At 40.4% G+C, this 19,174-nt stretch overlaps 1 protein-coding gene across 3 annotated transcripts in view; it reads left to right on the forward strand.

Moving 5' to 3' along the window:
• The window catches only part of DNAH6 (dynein axonemal heavy chain 6), a 228,579-nt gene that overhangs the window by 76,906 nt on the left and 132,499 nt on the right, over positions 1-19,174 (forward strand). For all 3 annotated transcript variants that reach the window (XM_032352623.1, XM_032352621.1, XM_032352622.1), the window contains exons 25-35: positions 990-1,154; positions 1,237-1,350; positions 2,702-2,827; positions 2,907-3,062; positions 3,578-3,739; positions 7,059-7,196; positions 9,788-9,955; positions 10,828-10,976; positions 12,660-12,767; positions 15,594-16,149; positions 16,959-17,081. In XM_032352623.1, the coding sequence (XP_032208514.1) occupies positions 990-1,154; positions 1,237-1,350; positions 2,702-2,827; positions 2,907-3,062; positions 3,578-3,739; positions 7,059-7,196; positions 9,788-9,955; positions 10,828-10,976; positions 12,660-12,767; positions 15,594-16,149; positions 16,959-17,081 (1,965 nt within the window). The remainder of the gene's footprint in view (positions 1-989; positions 1,155-1,236; positions 1,351-2,701; positions 2,828-2,906; positions 3,063-3,577; positions 3,740-7,058; positions 7,197-9,787; positions 9,956-10,827; positions 10,977-12,659; positions 12,768-15,593; positions 16,150-16,958; positions 17,082-19,174) is intronic.

Genomic DNA, 19,174 nt, shown 5'->3' on the forward strand with positions numbered 1-19,174 from the left:
GTGTGTGTGTGTATAAAACATATAATTCTATGTAAATTACTCAGAACTGTACCCAGCAGGTGTTACGAAAGTGTTAGTTGTCATTGTTGGCAGTGGTGTAGCCAGGACACTGCACAATGCCTGGCATGCTGTAATCACGGAGGGAGTGAATGTATTAGCAAACTGCGGAGAACCACAGGACTTCACAGAGAGAAATCTCTCTCTCCCTCCCTCTCTCTCTACCCCCTCACCTACCTACCTACCTACCTCTCTCTCTCTCTCTCTCACACACACACACACACACACACACACACACACACACACACACAGAGAGAGAGGGAGAAGCAGCCAAAGAACATGGAGCAGAGACATGGGAGGGAGAGCATTCCTTACAGAAGAAATGTGTGGGGAAATGCTGAGGATTTCAGTCCAGTTAGAGCAGGAAATGTATCCACAAGAGTGGCAGGAACCTATAAACATTTTACTTGTCCTGAATTGACTCTCTTGCAAAAGAATTTGCTCATCATTAATGCAGAAGAGAAAGGGGAGGACCACAGCTAGGATCCAGGGAAAACATGGAAGTTAAAGGGAAGGTGGAAGATCTAAGAGACCCAGACAAGCAAGGCAGTCAGGTCACTGGAAGTCTAAGAAATAAGTATGTGTAGGACAGAAAAATATCATTTGGACTTGAAAACTGAAAGAGCATTGGTAACCTTAATGACCTTGCCAGGTTTAGAGGAAGAGTTGGGGCCAAAAATCAAATGGCAGTAAGTATGAAAAGAAAGTAAGGGAATTCATGTAGTCAAATATACTCCTTTTTTCAGGGATTTGGCTCCAAAGGGAAGTATTAAAAAAAAAAGGAGTAGAGATGTAGAGCGGAATATCAATAGAAGGTTCTAGTATTTGTAGTTAAGCTTCAGTGTGTCGGGGGTCTGTTATAGAAGTACAGAAAATGTACGGCTGGAACGTGCCACACTGAACATGTTGTTATTGCTCTGACTCTTCTCTAGGTTAGCTTGGGAAAAGGCCTGAAAGCCCGGGGCAACGTGGAGGAATGGCTTGGTAAAGTGGAGGAAGCCATGTTTACGTCTCTGCGTCGCCTGTGCAAATCTGCCATGGCTGACTATCAGGGGAAACCAAGGACAGCCTGGGTGATTGCTGGCCACCCTTCTCAAGTAACACACTCCTTAAATTTCCACCTCTGAGTGCATTTCTGGTGAGATGCATCACACACTTAAGAACAGTGTTTCCATGCAGGTGATCCTGACCATTTCTCAAATCATGTGGTGCCGTGATTTGACTGAGTGTCTGGGAAGAAAAGGTGTTAATCACATAGAGGCCCTGGAGGAGTTTGAGAAAGTAAACTTCGAGGTGAGATGTTTAACATGGTGGCATTGAACATAATGCTGTGCAAGATGATCTCAGTACGTTTTTTTGATGTGGCTGATGCAAGTTGCATATTTCAGAAATTTTAATACTCTGACCTGACTTACAAAGCTTTGGGTTCTTATAAAAACCATTTATGTTCAGGTTTTCTTAGGAACACTACCTTGATATTTGTATGATATTTATAAGAATACTTATAAAAATAGGAGGAAAAGACCATTTACAGAGGAAAATCTCAGGATTATAATGGTTTGCAACATTTAAGGAGACTTTGTACTTCAGTAGGTCTTGGATATATCTCACAGAAGATTATTCAATCCAGGAAAAACCTAGGATTTGTGCCATTCCTATTCTTAGGCTAAGGATGTGCTTTTCTACTATTCTAGAGAATCCTCAGACAGCTAACAATAAATAACTAAATCCAGTACCATTCTTCAAGAATTTTTAAGCTATAGTTCAGGAATGCCATTATACAATTATGCCTAATCTTTAACTCCAAATTTAATTCTACTTGCAACTGAGTTTGCATTTTTTAAAAATTAGCTTTGAAACAGAAAAGGGGAGAAACAAGTTTCTTGAGATGGAAGAACCTATCTCTTGAGGACCTCATAGGATTTCCTGTCATAGGGGTGCCAGGTGGTTCAGTTGGTTAAGTGGCTGCCTTTGGCTCAGGTCATGATATAGGGTTCTGGGATTGAGCCCTGCACTGGGCTCCCGTTCAGTAGGGAGCCTGCTTATCCCTCTCCCTCTGCCTCTGCCCCCAACTGTGGCTCACTCTCTCTCAAATAAATTTTTAAAAAATTTAAAAAAGACGGGGCACCTGGGTGGCTCAGTGGGTTAAAGCCTCTGCCTTCGGCTCAGGTCATGATCTCGGGGTCCTGGGATCGAGCCCCGCATCGGGCTCTCTGCTCAGCAGGGAGCCTGCTTCCCCTCTGTCTCTGGCTGCTGCTCTGCCTACTTGTGATCTCTCTCTCTCTGTCAAATAAATAAATAAAATCTTAAAAAAGAAAAAAAAAATTTAAAAAAGAAAAAGATTGAAGTGTTTAGGTGAAAATTGGGAGTACAATCTGCCCAAAAATGCTCTCATTGAACCAATTATTGGCTTATTTAAAATGTTCAGGTTTTCGGATTATTAGAGGAAAAACTACCCCTGAAAATGAGGAGTACTTCCTTATTCATATTTAATTTTTAGGGAGGACAATCTCCTCTAGAAACATTGTCTTGGCAAATGTCTCCTCCAAATTTAATAGGAAAAAATGGGAAAAAAAGGTAAAAAAATTATATATGTAAGCTGATTATTGAAAATTGATTATGACTATTTTTCTTTGATTTATAGAGATTAAATGCCCTGGCGGTGATAGTTCGAGGTAGTCTTCCAAAATTGCACAGAAACATCATAACTGCCTTAATTACAATTGATGTACATGCAAGAGACATAGTCACTGAACTTGTTCAAGCCAAGGTAACTTTTATTTAAGCAAAATCATATATTTCTTCCTGAAATTAGTGCATCTAATATACCTATCATTGTTATCACATAGGTAGAGGCGATCGATTCCTTTGACTGGCAGAGACAACTGCGCTATTATTGGGATGTAGATCTGGATAATTGTGTGGCTAGGATGGCACTCTCTCAGTACACGTATGGCTACGAGTATTTGGGTGCATGCCCAAGATTAGTTATTACTCCTCTCACGGTAAGTTAGTGATGACAGGTTAATCGTGACACACATGCTCTCTTAAAATAGTCTTGGAAAGGGGAGCCTGGATGACTCAGTTGGTTAAGCATCTGCCTTCAGCTTAGATCATGATTCCCAGGGGCCTGGCATTGAGCCCCAAGTCGGGGGAGTCCCTGCTCAGCAGGGGAGTCTGCTTCTCCCTATCTCTCGGCCCCTGCTCGTTCTCTTTCTCTCTCTCTCTCTCTCTAATGAATAAGTAAAGTGTTTAGAAACAAATAGTATTGAAAAGTTGCATCCAAAAAACAAAAAAACAACAAAACTTCCCTCCAGCCTTAATTGTTCAAAGGATCTGCCATGAGTACATCTTTGTGAAGCAGAGATGTGCATCATTGATCATGTGCCTGAATCTTTGAGTAAATCTCAAGTGCTGTAAAATCTTTCATGGAAAATAATGACCCTTCTCCCATAGAAAGGAAGGGATCTATAAATTGAGTTGGTTCCCTTCAACAATGACAGTTTCTGCATTTCTTCAGGATCGCTGCTACCTTTGCCTCATGGGGGCTTTGCAGCTCGACCTGGGAGGCGCGCCGGCTGGTCCTGCTGGCACTGGGAAAACAGAGACGACCAAAGACCTAGCTAAAGCTCTTGCCATCCAGTGTGTGGTCTTCAACTGCTCCGATGGTTTGGACTACAAGGTACAGGTCCAGCATCTGAACACTACCATGAAGTGCCTTATGGGCTTACTCACTTGCGACATGGCCTGACAAGGGGTGATGGCAAGCAAGGGGGGAAACGAATAGGACAAGGGATGGTCAGAGTGGGATAAAGAGAACGTGGGAGAGGAGTCAACACAAGGTGAGTTGAATGGTCCAGGTGGGAATCAAGGCCATTGAGGGATCTACTAAATGGTGGCAAAATTAAAAATCTTTTCATGTCACTAAGTAGAAAAAAGTGAAATGAGATACAAGATATAATAGCAGGGACATCTAAGAACAAGGAATAAGCTTACAGGAAGAGATGAGCAACTCAGATGTCTATTGAAAATGAAATATGTAGGAGGTGAGAATTCACGGTAAGAATTTTTAGTACAGTAGTTCTCAAAGTTTTTGGTCACAGGACCCCTATGCCTTATTCCCCTCCCAGGTTTTCACAACACAAAGTAACATAGGAAACACTTTATGAAGTCCCCCAATTAGGAAATCTGTTTAGCTTTATTTAATTCAGCAAATCTGGAATATATTTGACCATAGGTGCCTCCTGGCCACTAACACACAGAGCTGATAGTCTCATTTTTCTGAAAGTTACATGAATGCTTGTATAATGTCTACATTTAGAATACAATCATTTAAATTGTCCAGGTAAACTGTAATTCATTCATTTTTACAGAGTAAATCATACTTATTGTTCAGAAGCATCTTGGCAAGTCAGTGTTTCATAGGACATGTTCTTTAAAAACCCTGCTCCTTTTTTCAAAATTTAGGGGGAAAAAAAGAGTGGGGATGTCTTTTTATTAATAAACAAAAAACTGTGGGAGTGCAACACAGGCAGGAAGTAGTTTGTTTAAGATTTTTATTATTTGACACAGAGAGAAAGAGATCACAAGTAGCAGAGAGGCAGGCAGAGAGAGAGGGGGAAGCAGGCTCCCCACTGAGCAGAGAGCCTGATGCAGGGCTCGATCCCAGGACCCCGAGATCATGACCTGAGCCAAAGGCAGAGGCTCAACCCGCTGAGCCACCCAGGTGCCCGGCTGGAAGTAGTTTTACAGGAGCAGAACGAAAGAGGAATGAGAGTCTAGAAAATCTTGGGAGGGGGTAATCAGGAAATGTGACCCCTCTCCCTTTAGAGCAGGTGGCAGAGGAAAGAGTGGGAAGCTGCTATCGGCAATCTAGGGGAGAATTCATGCTCCCTAACACCTCACCTTTGTGTTCCCACTACTATTAGGTGACCTCATTATCTCAGCAGAGAGATGTCAAGTTTTATGATAGTGATGTTTTTGGGGGGTTTTTTTAGCCATAATAATTTTGGTTGTTTCCAATCTTTTCAACTCAAAATTTGAATTTATACCTTCGAATCCATCTTTTAATGATTAGGTAGTCATCACTTAGGCTCAGTCATTCCTGGGAACTGTGTACTCCCCAAGGCTTGAGTGTATGCTGTGTGACACTTAAAGCCACAGGATGCATATACATGATTCATTTATCTTCGACTCTAGGGTAGGAGTAAGCAAACTTTCTAGAAAAGGCCAAGTGGTAAATATTTTAAGCTTGCAACTTGTCATTCTTTCTGCTGTTGTGGCATGAAAGCAGCCATGTACTGTATATAAATGTAATATATCATGTATGAACATGGCTGTGTTCCACTAAAATTTCATCCACACAACAGGTGTCAGGCCAGAGATAGCTGAGGTCTGTAGTTTGATGATCCCTAAAGTACCAATTATATTCAATGGTAAGAAATTTAAATATTTATTCTTATTTATACTCTACCTTGTTCATAAGGATCTATTACACTAGCCCTTTAAGATTAAAGAAATATTGGGGCACCTGGGTGACACAGTTTGTTAGGTGTCGGACTCATGGTTTCGGCTCAGGTCATGATCTCAGATCATGATCTCAGGGTCGTGAGACTGAGCCCCATATCAGACCCTGCACTTAGCCCGAAGTCTGCTTGGGATTCTCTCTCCCTCTCCCTCTGCCCCTCCTGCTCTCTCTCTCTAAAATAAATAAATTCAATCTTAAAAAATAATAAAATTGAATTAAAGAAATATCTACATGTGGAAAAATTCAAACTGTATAGAAAGATCCAAAGTTAAAAATAACAGATTCACATCACCCAGTTCTACTCTCCAGAGATCAGGTTTCTCTTTGTATTTGTTTGTTCGTTTTTACTTCTTGTGACTGCTATTATCTATAAGAATTTGTGTCTATTACAGTATCTGTATTATCTACCAACTTATGAAATCACGATTTTATTAGATATAACCCTCCAACTTTTTGTTCCAACTTAACTTTCTGATTTTCATTAGTTTATATAATTTTGTCTTACCATGTCAAGGTTTATGAAGTTGCACTATTCTAGAACTATAATTATGCCTTCTTTGCTTTGTCTGAGGGTTGAATATAAAAACGTAAACCCATTATATAGGACTTACAATATCAAGGATGATTCATAATGGAGTTTAATGGAATAATCAAGCTCATAGAGAAGGATTAATGCATACATCATGAGCACTGCCATTCACAGGAACACATCCCAAGACAGATACCATATGATTTCACTCATATGTGGGATTTAAGAAACAAAACAAATGAGCAAAGGGGGGAAGAGAGGCAAACCAAGAAACGGACTCTTAACTGTAGAGAACAAAGTGATGGTTACCAGAGGGGACATGGGTAGGGTGATGGGTGAAATAGGTGATGGGGATGAAAGAGGGCACTTGTGATGAGGACAGTGTGGTGGATGGGATTGTGGAATCACTAAGTTGTACACCTGACACTAATTCTACACTGTCCGTTAACTAACTGGAATTTAAATAACAACTTAAAAAAAAAAAAAAAAAAGGAACGCATTCCGAGCATCAGGATTAACAGGTCATTTATTTCTTTTCAGCTTTCTTCTTCTAAAGCAGTGTTTTTCCAGCTTTACTGTGCTTGTGAATCACCCGAAGATCTCATAGTGTACATTCTGATTCTGGAGGTCTAGGGGAAGGCCTGAAATTTTGCATTTCTCAGATCCCCTGGGTGATGTCAGCTCTCACCAGTTCTCTTTGAAAAGTCAAATTCTAGAGCAGTGCTTCTCAAAAGTCTTAACTCTGGACCACCAGCATTATCATTGCATGGCAACTTGTGAGAAATGCAAATTATCAGGCCCCACAGCAGACTTACAAAGGAAGAAAGTCTGGACCTCTTATATAAAGGCACTAACTTCTAACATAGCCCAGTATTCACATAAAACTAAGCATAAACCTAACGTAAACATAAAACACAAAGTTGAATGTCAGTTTTTCGATTTCAGATGATGGGGCGCTTCTTCAGTGGTCTGGCACAGTCAGGGGCCTGGTGCTGCTTTGATGAATTTAATCGAATTGACATAGAAGTTTTGTCCGTCATTGCGCAGCAACTTATTACCATTAGGAATGCCAAGGCTGCAAAGGTAAGGTATGAGGCAATTGTCCATGGATGTAGCATTTCTTAGGTCTGTAAATAGCTGACAGCATGTTGCATTTTAGGAAGAACAATGCTAACTTTAACATGTCTACCCATGTTTCCAGTGTAATTGGTGAGGACTACAGCAATAAGACATAGATGATTGAATTAATTCCTCATCCAAGTAACACAGAAGCAACTATATGTCAGATGCTTTGTGGGGACCTGGAGATATGGAGATGGTGAAACTCAGTCTCTCCCCTCAGGAACTCTGTTCTTCCCACCCCCAACACACACCTCCCTGCACGCATGCGCACATGCATCCGCTCACACCCTGTCCCTGTCCCTCGACCTCCAGTTTCCTCTTCACCCTTCTTGTTCTTGCCTTTGACATTTACTTCTCTGTTAGGTTTCTCCCCTGCACCTCTTATGGACTCCACTGCCTTCATCATGGCCCTAGGCTCAGCCTAGTGCAGGCAGAAAAATGAAAGAGGAGCCCTGCGTAATCCAAGACTCTCAGCCTATACAAACCACAACAGGCTTGCCAGTTGTTTAGTATTTAAATACTTGTTGCCCTGAGTCTTTAGAGCGTCCCTCACCACTACCTTGTCCCCTTCCTAAAGAGCACCGGTTCTTTGCTAGATCCAGCCATGAGGGTTCATCCTTGGTGTAGCAAGGGGGTGCTCTGGACCCAGCTGTAGCTCTAGGGTTGGAGGCCATTCTCACTGGAAGATGCCCTGATAAAGAGCTGCTAAGTGTTTTGATTTTCACCTCTGCAAAAAAGCAAATTATAGAACAAGTAAAAAGAAAGCAGAAATTGGACTCTAATGAGTCACTAAATTGTACAAGGCATTGTACTTTTCATTTATTTCATTTTCACACCACACCTATATGACGTAGAAGGCATTTTCCCAAGATTACAGATGAAAGGGATTCAAAGAAATTAAAAATATTTCTGGGGACACCACAAACCAAGATAACTAAATCTATGTGACCCTAAAGGCTGAGCTCCTTCAACTACGCACTTTCCTGCCTCCCACATCCTCAGAGGAGGCCTGTTTTAAATGCAGGGACCTCCAGATAGCGCATAACTCATAAGTTACTATTACCTTGCTGAGCATTTAGCTGAGAGCAGAGCATGGGGAGTAAGAGAGAAGGACCAACAAGAATGGAGGCAGGACAGAAGCACTGGCAACTGTAGGGCGCTAATGTGAGATAACAGGAAGGGAGGAAGACCTCTGAGATGCGTGGAGTGGAATCGATCCCCTGGAATAGATGAAGAATAGCACAGCAGCTATTTAATGGCCGCAGGCCTGGTCTCCATTGTACTGCCCAGCATTTTCTTCTCTGGGCTACGACACATCTCCTAGTCTTCCCTGTATTCTTTGTGTTTGCTAATAATGCCTTCCTCCCATGGCCCAGTTAGAAACCTGGCATTCATCTTGGATTCCCCACCCCCCACTATTACCATCAACCTGAGAATCTAAGCCATCATTAAGTTCATTTAATTTTATCTGCTAGATGCCTCTCATCACTGATGGTAACTCCATAAATCTGGATCTTGCCACTTGTTCAATAATAATTCCTTACTTGTTCCCCCTCTATAGTTTGTCCAGCCTCTCCACTGCTACCTTTGATCCTATCACTCTGCCCAGCATTGTTCTCTGCTTCCCCACACCCACAGGACAAAAATCTAAATTCCTTAGCCCAGCAGGTAAGACTCTTCTTGATGCTCAGGCCTTGGCCTAGCTACACTTTCCTCTTGGAACTTCACTCTTTAGTAAAGTGAGTATCTGGTCATTTCCTGAACGTGCATGGCTCCCTTTGACCAGATGCCTCCCCCTCCTTGTCCACATCAAATGCCCTTCTTCATTCTTCAGGCCAAGCTGGCTTCCCTGCTCCTCCTACACTTGATCTTAGCCAAAAGGGCGAGAAGCGATTCCCCGCTCCTCCTGTGGGCTTTGCACACACCTCCAATAGGGCATCTGTTGTAGTGCTCAGCCCCGGGTTCCATATCTGCCACACTGTAGGCCTGGGAGCTTCTTGGGCTCCGCCCCCACCCCCACCCCCCCCACCGTGTGAGTCTTCCTCAGCTCCCCACCTCCACACCTAACCATGTACCTCATCTGCAGCAGATGCTTGGCAGGTGTTTGCCCTTGAATGAGAGTGGAGGAGGGGTGCCCTCCCCAACAGTGGGGCCTCTCACACTCAAGGACTCTGATCCCCTTAGAATTTCCTGGGGAGAAAATAGGGGTGGAGAAGGTTTCAGGGCCATTGCCTCCAACTTGAATTGAGGAGTCTCAGCAAAAGAGGTTGAGGCCTAAAATATTATAGGACTGGGCCAGAAAGGGACAATTTGGGCAAAGCAGGGACAGAGAAGCAAAAAGTAGGAACTACTGAGCCCAGCAGAGATTGGGGGTTGGTAGTACAGAATCAGGAGAGAAACGTTCTGGGTTGTCCAACAGCAGGATTCACTGGGCTGGTAGTCTTTGCTTGAATGTTCCATATACAAGTTTTATACTCAAGTTGTGCTTATGTGAAAGAATTTCCAAATATCTAGAGAAGTGTTAACTTGTATTTTCTCTTTCTTTCAAACAGCTGTCTAGATTCATGTTTGAAGGGCGGGAAATCAAGTTGGTCATGACTTGTGCAGCCTTTATCACAATGAATCCTGGATACGCAGGCAGAACTGAATTGCCAGATAATTTGAAAGCCCTGTTTAGACCCTTTGCAATGATGGTTCCAAATTATGCTTTGATTGCAGAGGTGAGCTTCACATTATAAAGCAGAAAAAATTTAAGCATGTTTTACTTACTATTTGATTCTATTGAAGTAGTAAGTTTCCTTTATGACTGCACCCTGGCAAAAGTTACACATTACTCTTCAGTGTGGATGTGACTGTTATCACACAGAATGCTTTGGTGTTTTGCATGTGTGTGTGTAACTGCTACATCCCCAGTGCCCAGAATGGTATCTGGAATGTAGTAGGCCCCTAAATCTGAAATAAATCAGTGAATTGTCTACATCATTTCTTATCCTGATTCTGAGGCCAGCTGCAGTGATTTGAGTAGGTAGTGGATTGAAGAAATGTTCCACACTCCCCTCCAAGGTCATCATCCAATTTATTTAACCAAGAATGCAGAAATTTGTCAGAAGCCAAGTAGCCTCCTAGGGCAGAGGAAGGCTGCAAATCTGTGTAGCTTCCCTTGATACTCAGCAGGCCTAAAGGGAGCACCCAGCTATCACAGAGTCTGTCCACAAGGTGGTGTTCATGTCTGATCAGAGAAACTCAAGTCTTGCCTTTGTACACAGGCCTTACAACACCATCCAGCCTCCGTGATATGAACATTTTCAAACAGGGGCTCTACTGTTTTTGAACCCAATGTCGCTAAGGCCACATCTTCATCTATAGAAGGAAACAGAATCACTGCTTAAACATCCCTGTGTAATATCCCACCTTTCACCTTGTTGTAATACAGAAAACCCTTTTCCTTTCAATCTTCATACTTCTTTGTTAAATGATACAACAACTCAGAGAGGTATAATGCCTAACATAGATTTTGCATACATTTATATTATGCTTATATATCACTGTCAATACAATATAAGAAGCATTGCATTGTACTTTCCCCTTCCAGGTAATTCTATATTCGGAAGGATTTGAATCCAGTAAAATATTAGCAAGAAAAATGACACAGATGTATAAGCTTTGCAGTGAACAGCTCTCTCAGCAGGATCACTACGACTTTGGCATGAGAGCAGTGAAGTCTGTACTGGTCATGGCCGGGTAAGAAGCCAAAGGGGTCAAGAGTGAAATTCTAAACCAGCTAAGTAAAGCAAATGGCTAATTCACCACACCTCTTGAAGCAAGATAGAAGGTGACTCGAAAATGTGAGCTCCACTGCCATCATTTTACCTTGACACTCCCAGGCCACAGCCAAACGGGGCCACTCTCCTCATGGGTAGTCCCAGTTGACCCTACACTGAACCAGAGTCTCTCAACCAGGCTTTAGCCAGCTTTCATTTCCCCTGAGCTCACTACATACATTGAGGGTTGTTTTTTGTTTTTTGTTTTTAATTTTATTTTTTCAGTGTTCCAAGATTCATTGTGTATGCACCATACCCAGTGCTCCATGCAATAGGTGCCCTCCTTAATACCCACCACCAGGCTCACCCATTCCCTCACCCCCTCCCCTCTAAAACTCTCAGTTTGTCTCTCAGAGTCCACAGTCTCTCATGGTTTGTCTCCCCCTCCAATTCTCCCAATTCGCTTTTCCTTTCCTTCTCCTAATGTCCTCCATGTTATTCCTTATGCTCCACAAGTAAGTGAAACCATATGATAACTGACTTTCTCTGCTTGACTTATTTCACTTGTGTTTTAGCTACAAAAGCCTTTACCACCGTGAGATAGGATGACTAGATTTAAAAGGTACCGATTGTTATGCACATACAGTAAGTTAAGTCATACCGTCACCTGAGAAAGCCTGAATCCTTGAGAGAAACTTTAGTTTCCTCATTGTGCCCTCAGTCCAGGCTTCTGTCCTAGGCTCCTGTCCTAGGCTCCGCCTCTGCCTTTCCGGTATGGTCCAACCCTAGCTGCTTTGTAGTTTCTAGTAAACCAGCTTTCTAGTTTTCTTCTTTTTAAGCCCCAACTTCTCCCTTTATAACCTCTTGAAACCTCTACCTCTGAAGGGTTCTTCATCCAGAGTCTCTGAGGGAATCTACCTTCTTTCTAGTCCTTCTTTTTAGGCCATAACTTACTGGCTTGGGCTCCACGCATCCAGGGCCCCTTCTCCAGGCCCCTGGACTCTGCACATATCTCCCTGCCCTACTCTGTTCTTTCTTTCAACCTCCCAGATACAGCATTTTCCCCTTTTATAGGATTGCCATGTAAAGACCAGGGACACTGAGGGATTCAGATATACTTGCTCTTCAGGAACACAACCACAGGGCAGCGGGCAGGACAGACACAGGAGCAGTCATCTAGGACACATTGCATAGGGACAGCCATAACAGGGTCATGCCCAGGGTTTGCTGATGAGGGCCACAGAGGAACTTTCTGGAGGACAGAGTAACCAGGCTGGGTTTTGAAGGAGAATTAAGAGATGTCAAAAGAGCAAAGCAGGACTTTCTGGGCTGAGAGAAAAGAAAGTCACAGCGATGTGAATCATTATGGTTTATTTGGGAAGCTGTAAATTCAGGTTGAATAAAGTCTGGACTGATGCAGGGAGGTTGAAAAAATACCTTTGTCATTCTCAAAGCCTGTAGCCAGTGCGTGATCTGTCCTGTGATCTGATGGAGATGGACAGTGGACATGTAAGGAAAAATGATTCTCTCCTTTAGCAGGAATCCACAGGGGGTGCCTTCCACAACTTTTTGCAAGTAGAGTCCCTAACCTACAGGTTTGGAAAATCATGTTCAGAAGTACTGGGTTCTTGCAACATCATTTGAGTCATCCCTTTAAATTTAGGTCTTTAAAAAGGGAGAATCCAGACCTAAGTGAAGACGTGGTATTGATAAGAGCTTTACGAGACTCCAACTTGCCAAAATTCCTAACAGATGATGCTGTTCTGTTCAGGTGAGTTTCTAGATGTTACAGAATAAGGCATAACTGCTGGGTAGAAGTAAAGGATAGTCTTCTCTTCAGTTATGTCTGTCTCTAACAAGATAATAACATCCTCATCTTTTCTGGAGATACTTATTACAGTTTTTAAAACACTAGTTTAACAAATGGGGTTACTGGGGGTTGGGGAGTAGGGAGAGGGTGGCTGGGTAATGGACATTGGGGAGGGTATGTGCAATGGTGAGTGCTGTGAAATGTTTAAGCCTGACGATTCACAGACCTGTATCCCTGGGCCAAATAATACATTATATATTAATAAAAATAATTAATTAAAAATACCACCACTACCAACAATATAATTACCTAAAACAGAAAAAAAATACTAGTTTAAAATAAAGATCTTAAAGCTTAAGCACCAATCATTTCTTTTTTCACAGTATTGGTCATTAAGCTGTGTGTTATACGAATTAGCATTTGGTTACAAGTTCCTGATCTAAGAGAAATTCCTGACCCCAAAAAACCAGGTTTGGGGCTTAATATAAATGTGAGGGCTTTTATCTATTTCTGCTTTTACTATTAAGTTTTATGTTTATCCAAGTCATCTATGTATGTAGTTGTAAAAAGTATAATAAATTAATCTCATGAGAAACAGTAGCTCCATGCCCTTCACCAACTCCCACTTCCTACAGGCAATGATTTTTCAATTTTTATTTGTTTTGTTATTTCCCTCCATAGTTTTAAGTACTGTATTTATGGTATTTCTTGATTTTTCAGTTTTAGATATGCTGTAGAGGGTAAACGGGAGATGAGGGTATGCACGTGGACCTTCCCCCTCCCCCTGCAATTATTGCCATCTAACTGGAGCTAAATGTCCAGGGTTCCCATAATTTATTACAGCTGTATAAATAGTATCCACAGCTGAACTACATTTCCCTTGTTTTTATTATCCTTTCCCTACATCTGTTAATTTTATTTTATTAAAATAAATAGTTTTTATTTTTTAATTCTGTACCTACTTTCTTACAAATTTATCAGTAATTTATTTCCACATTCTCTCAGGGTATGTATAAATCTCCTTTTTTTAAAAAAATCTTCAATTATATAAAACATTCTACCCAATTTGTCTCCTTCGAGCCCTCTGTCCTCCTGCTCTAATCTTCAGTGCTTGCCCATTATCCTGGTGCACATTTTTCATCCTGGGATGTCCATTTATGACTATGCTAGAGTTCCCTTTGCTCTTGTCCTCTGGCATATCTTCTGATTTGCTTTTGTCCTCTGTCAGACCCTCTGAGTAGACACATGTATACTCTCTTTTGGAAGAACACAATGATGAAAATTCCTATACATTTATCTTTATACACCTGTGATACCTCTATAAATGAGATTCTAGTAAATTTCCTAGGTTTTATCGAGTATGGATATTTTTAATTCAGATAGATTCTATTAGGATATTGTCCAAAGATACTTACATTTATATAAATGATTTTATGATAATACCTATTTCCTTTTGAATGTTTTAGAGAGTGACCAGAAGTCATACACTATTTTAGTATGCATTTCTTTAATTATTAGTGCCATTAAGCATTATTTCTTGGGTTCATTAGTCATTTATATTTATTATTTTTAGAGCATATTTCTATTGTGCTCTTTTTTCTTATTGATTTGTAGGAAATCATAAACTTTATCTGGTATAAAAATTGGAAATTCTTTTCTAAAGCCTTTTATCTCACACACGTTTGTGGTTTTTTGCTTGTTTGTTTTTATTTTTTCACTTTATCAACTTTTTAAATAACAGTTGTAGATTTCTTGTCTTCATTAGAAAGAGCTTCTTGGATAGGCTAGATGGGTGATAAGTATTTAAAAAGGCAATTGTTTTGATGAGTACTGGTGTTGTACATAAGTGATGAATCACTGAATTCTACTCCAGAAACCCATATTGCACTGTATGTTAACTAAAACTTATTTTCAGAAGATTTTTATTTATTTTAGAGAGAGAGAGAACATGAGCATGGGGAGGGGCAGAGGGAGAAGCAGACTCCCCACTGAGCAGGGAGACCTGATGTGGGGCTCAATCCCAGGACTCTGGGATCATAACCTGAGCTGAACATAGACACTTAACCAGCTGAGTCACCCAGACACCCCTAATTAGCTAAAATTTAAATCTAAATTTTTTTAAATAAATAAAATAAAAAGAGAGACCTTCGTAACCACAGTGTTGCAAAAATATATGTTATATTTTCATCTAGTATTTTTGTCATTTTATACGGAAGTCTTTATTATATCTCAAATGTATTTGTGTATATAGTGTGAGGTGGGGATTTAGCTTCTTTTTTTACCCATAGAAATATCCCATATTGTCTGCTTCTCACAAAACAGTTAATTTTTCCTTTATTCCTTTTTTTAAAACCTACTATTAGTTTCTATTTCTATTTCCATCTTATTTTTCTGAATATCCATATAGTAATAAGCATGCATTAATGCTTTTAGAAAAAATTGGGATATAAATATAATTTTTTAAATAAACTGATAAATTCATCACTTTCTGTATATTTGATACTATGCCCATGTACTGTGGACAATACAAACAACATAAGAGATATTCCTTACCTCAAAAACCTCCCAATATACTTAAGACCATTGTTCTACTGTACAAGAAACAAAAAAAATCATACACAATTCAGAGAAATGTTAGATTCTGGTATAACACACAGGACAGATTAGTACTGTGCATGTTCAGAAGAAAAGATTAAGTGGAAAGTAAGACTCATTGTAATCAATGGTTGTAATAAATATTGGGAAATATCAATGATCAATGATTTTATTTTTGTTTTTTTTCTTCAGTGGAATCATATCTGATCTTTTTCCTGGAGTCCAAATTCCAGAACATGATTATGGTATATTGCAGTCAACAATTATAGATGTCATGAATAGACAGAATCTTCAGCCTGAGGCATGTATGGTTAAAAAAGTGATACAGTTCTATGAAACTATGCTGGTAAGACATGGTGTGATGTTAGTTGGGCCAACAGGAGGTGGCAAGACCACAGTTTACAAAATACTAGCAGAAACTTTAGGGAATTTGCGAAAACTTGGTATAGACAATCCCTTTTACCAACCAGTTAAAACATATGTTCTTAACCCTAAATCAATTACAATGGGTGAATTATATGGCGAAGTTAATAACGTAACCTTGGAGTGGAAAGATGGTCTGATGGCACTAAGTGTCCGAGCAGCTGTGAATGACACTTCAGAAGACCATAAATGGATCATCAGTGATGGGCCCGTGGATGCTCTTTGGATTGAAAATATGAATACAGTGTTGGACGATAACAAGATGCTTTGTCTGGCTAACAGTGAGAGGATCAAACTCACACCTCAAATCCACATGCTTTTTGAGGTAAATACATATGTCTTACTGGGGTGTGAAATCATTCATTAGATTGGCATGCTATCATCAATTTTTTTTCTTGCTGCTAAATCATTTACTATCTGTAAGGCCTACCATGCTGTTTTGTTTACATACTAAATTGTTTACATCCTTATCAAATTGTCCTTTCATAGTAGAGTGTGCATCCTGAGAACCAAAGACTCTCAAATATTCCTGTTACTCTATAAACAGGAAATACAATAAATTCTATCTTCCTCAGCACTTGTTTCCTTTCTTTTGGAGATAGTTAATAAATATATTGATGATGTTACATGATTTGAAATGCCTTCCAAGTTTAAAAAAATTCTATTAAAAAAATTTTTTTTAATTAAAATACGTTATATTTACTATGAATAAATTATCTCTCTGTGGTATGAATATTTGGTGAAGGGATTGGAAAAGGATTGTGGACCTAATTGTGTGGTATTCTGGAAGATACCACCCTGCCGTACCCATTCATCAAACATGGATTGAATGCCTACCGTGTGCTAGGCGTTCAGCTAGGTATCAGATATAAGAATGAAAAAGTGAAGAAGACAAAAATGAAGAGGATAATGCCAAATCCTCTTAAGGCATTATCCTCTTAAGGGTTTTTTTTTTTTTTTCACCTTATGCCTCACTTACCTTTCTTTCTCCATTTTTGATTACTTAAGGCTGTCTGTCTCCCTTTCCTACAAAGCCTTTCAGTGTTAAGTTTAAACATGTGATCCATTAGCATTGAAGGTGAAGAATTAGGAAGTAGTATTAGCTATTTTTTGTTCAACTTCCTTCAATTGCAGGTGCAAGATCTAAGGGTTGCCTCTCCTGCAACAGTCAGTCGATGTGGAATGGTGTTTGTGGATCCTGAAGAACTGAAATGGATGCCTTTTGTTAAAACATGGATGAAGAGTATTTCTAAAAAAGTAAGTACAGCCAGATACACCACAACATATCCATCTGTCAGGATGGAGGCCCTTGCATGCCCAAACTGCAGTAAGTTAAGAGACCTCATTGTGCTTCACGGAGGGAAATTCCAATACTGAACCTACTGCCTGTCCCTAAGAATTCTTGAGAACCTCCAGAAATGTTTATATCCTTCCCAGATCCGTCCTCATGATCTGTTACCTCAGCCTGCCCCGCTGCCTCGCCGCTGATTCCTGGCCACTCTGCCTGACTTCTCCCCAGACTGGTTCCTCTGCCTGCAAGCACAAATGCTCCCTTAAGTCCCCCAAACACAGCTAGAACAGGCTGGGCTATTAACAAAGACTTTGCAGACGGCTTGGGATAATGAGAAGGAATCACAATGAAGAAAAGAACATTTTAATCCAGGCACTGTCATTGTTTTTAGATTGTAAGAGCCATTAACATCTCTGAGAGAAAAGAAAATGAGTTTCCTCCCACCCAATCTTATGTTTCTGACCCAAAATGTCTTCTAATCTCAGAGGAGACATTCCAAATTATTATATGGAACTACTCAGTTCTATATCACCTTCTGTACCCTTTCCATTCTAAAATAGGAGTTCTCTTTGCCTTAACTTAACAAGGGATCTTTTGAAGTGTTGTGCCCCCATCCCAGCCCCCATTCCAGAGAGCCATCTTCTTTCTGCCTCTCCCCCTGCAAAGATGAAACAGAAAACTATTTTTTTTTTCATTGTTAGGCATCAACATTGGAACAATAATATGTTCTAGTTTCAGAGCACATTATTAAAGAAAATAAGCCTCAGAATTGAGAACTCATCATGACTATAAGATTTTAAACCTTCGCAAATTTACTTTTCTTTTAAATCAATAGACTACATTACTTACGGCACTTTTAGGTTTATAGAAAAGTTTAATAGAAAGTACGGAGTGCTATCATATACTCCTTCCCCTCCAAACATAGTTTTTCCTACTAACTGTTGGGTCCCCAATAATGGGTCCGTGATTAAAGGAGTGAGACTGATATAAAGCAAAGGTCAAGCAAAGCTTTATTTTGCGCCAAGCATCAAGAAGCAAACAGACCGTCAAACAGACCGGTCAGGGCCACCCCTTACAGAGAGGACGACCCTTATCTGTTCACAGACTAGCTTTTATAGAGCAAAGGCCATGTGGTTGGGCCTGGCCATGCACAGGTGGCTAATGAAGTTGTAACACACAGAGAAAGCTACACAGTCATGCTAGGTGACCAAATGAATTACAATTTACCCTAGTAGACATTTGAACCAGCCTATCACCTTGGTCAGAATTGGCGCCCAAAGGGCGGGACCCATACTCCTTGGTAGTGCTCCCACTGACTGAATACCTCCACCTGGCCTGACCCACCCTTGTATTTGGACTTTGTTACCTGGGACTGGTTTCCCGGACTTGTTTTTAAGTAAGTTCCCCTGGGGGTGGGGGGGCAGAATCAATTTAAGTTTTACTGCATAAACAACAAAATGGCAGTTCAACCAGGGTGGGGCCACTCTGGCTACATAGGCCCTTACACTAACATCCCCCATTTATGGTATATTTATTAAAAGTGATTTGTTAAAATTGACAAAACATTATTGACACATTACTATTAACTAAAGAGCATAGTTTACGTTAGGGTTCATTCTCTGTGTTGTACAATTCTGTGGTTATGACAAATGTGTAATGTGTCCACCCTTACAGTATTATACATAATAGTTTCACTGACTTAAAATCTGTGCTACTCATCCATCCATACCCCCTCCCAACCCTTGGCAACCACTGATCTTTTTACTGTCTCTATAGTTTTGTCTTTTCCAAATGTCAAGTAATCGGAATCATACAGTATGTAGCTTTTCAGATTGGCTTCTTTCACTTAATAATACGTTTTTAAGTTTCCTTCATGTCTTTCTGTGGCTTGATAGCTCATTTCTTTCTGGTTTTGAATAATATTCCATTGTATGGATTTACCAAGTTTATCCATTCACCCGATGAAGGATATTTGATTGCTTCCAGCTTTTGGCAATTATGAAGAAAGCTCCTATAAACATCTGTGAGCAGGTTTTTGTGTAGACTTAAGTTTTCCGTT

Source organism: Mustela erminea, chromosome 7, assembly GCF_009829155.1.
Source record: "Mustela erminea isolate mMusErm1 chromosome 7, mMusErm1.Pri, whole genome shotgun sequence".
NCBI lineage: Eukaryota > Metazoa > Chordata > Mammalia > Carnivora > Mustelidae > Mustela > Mustela erminea.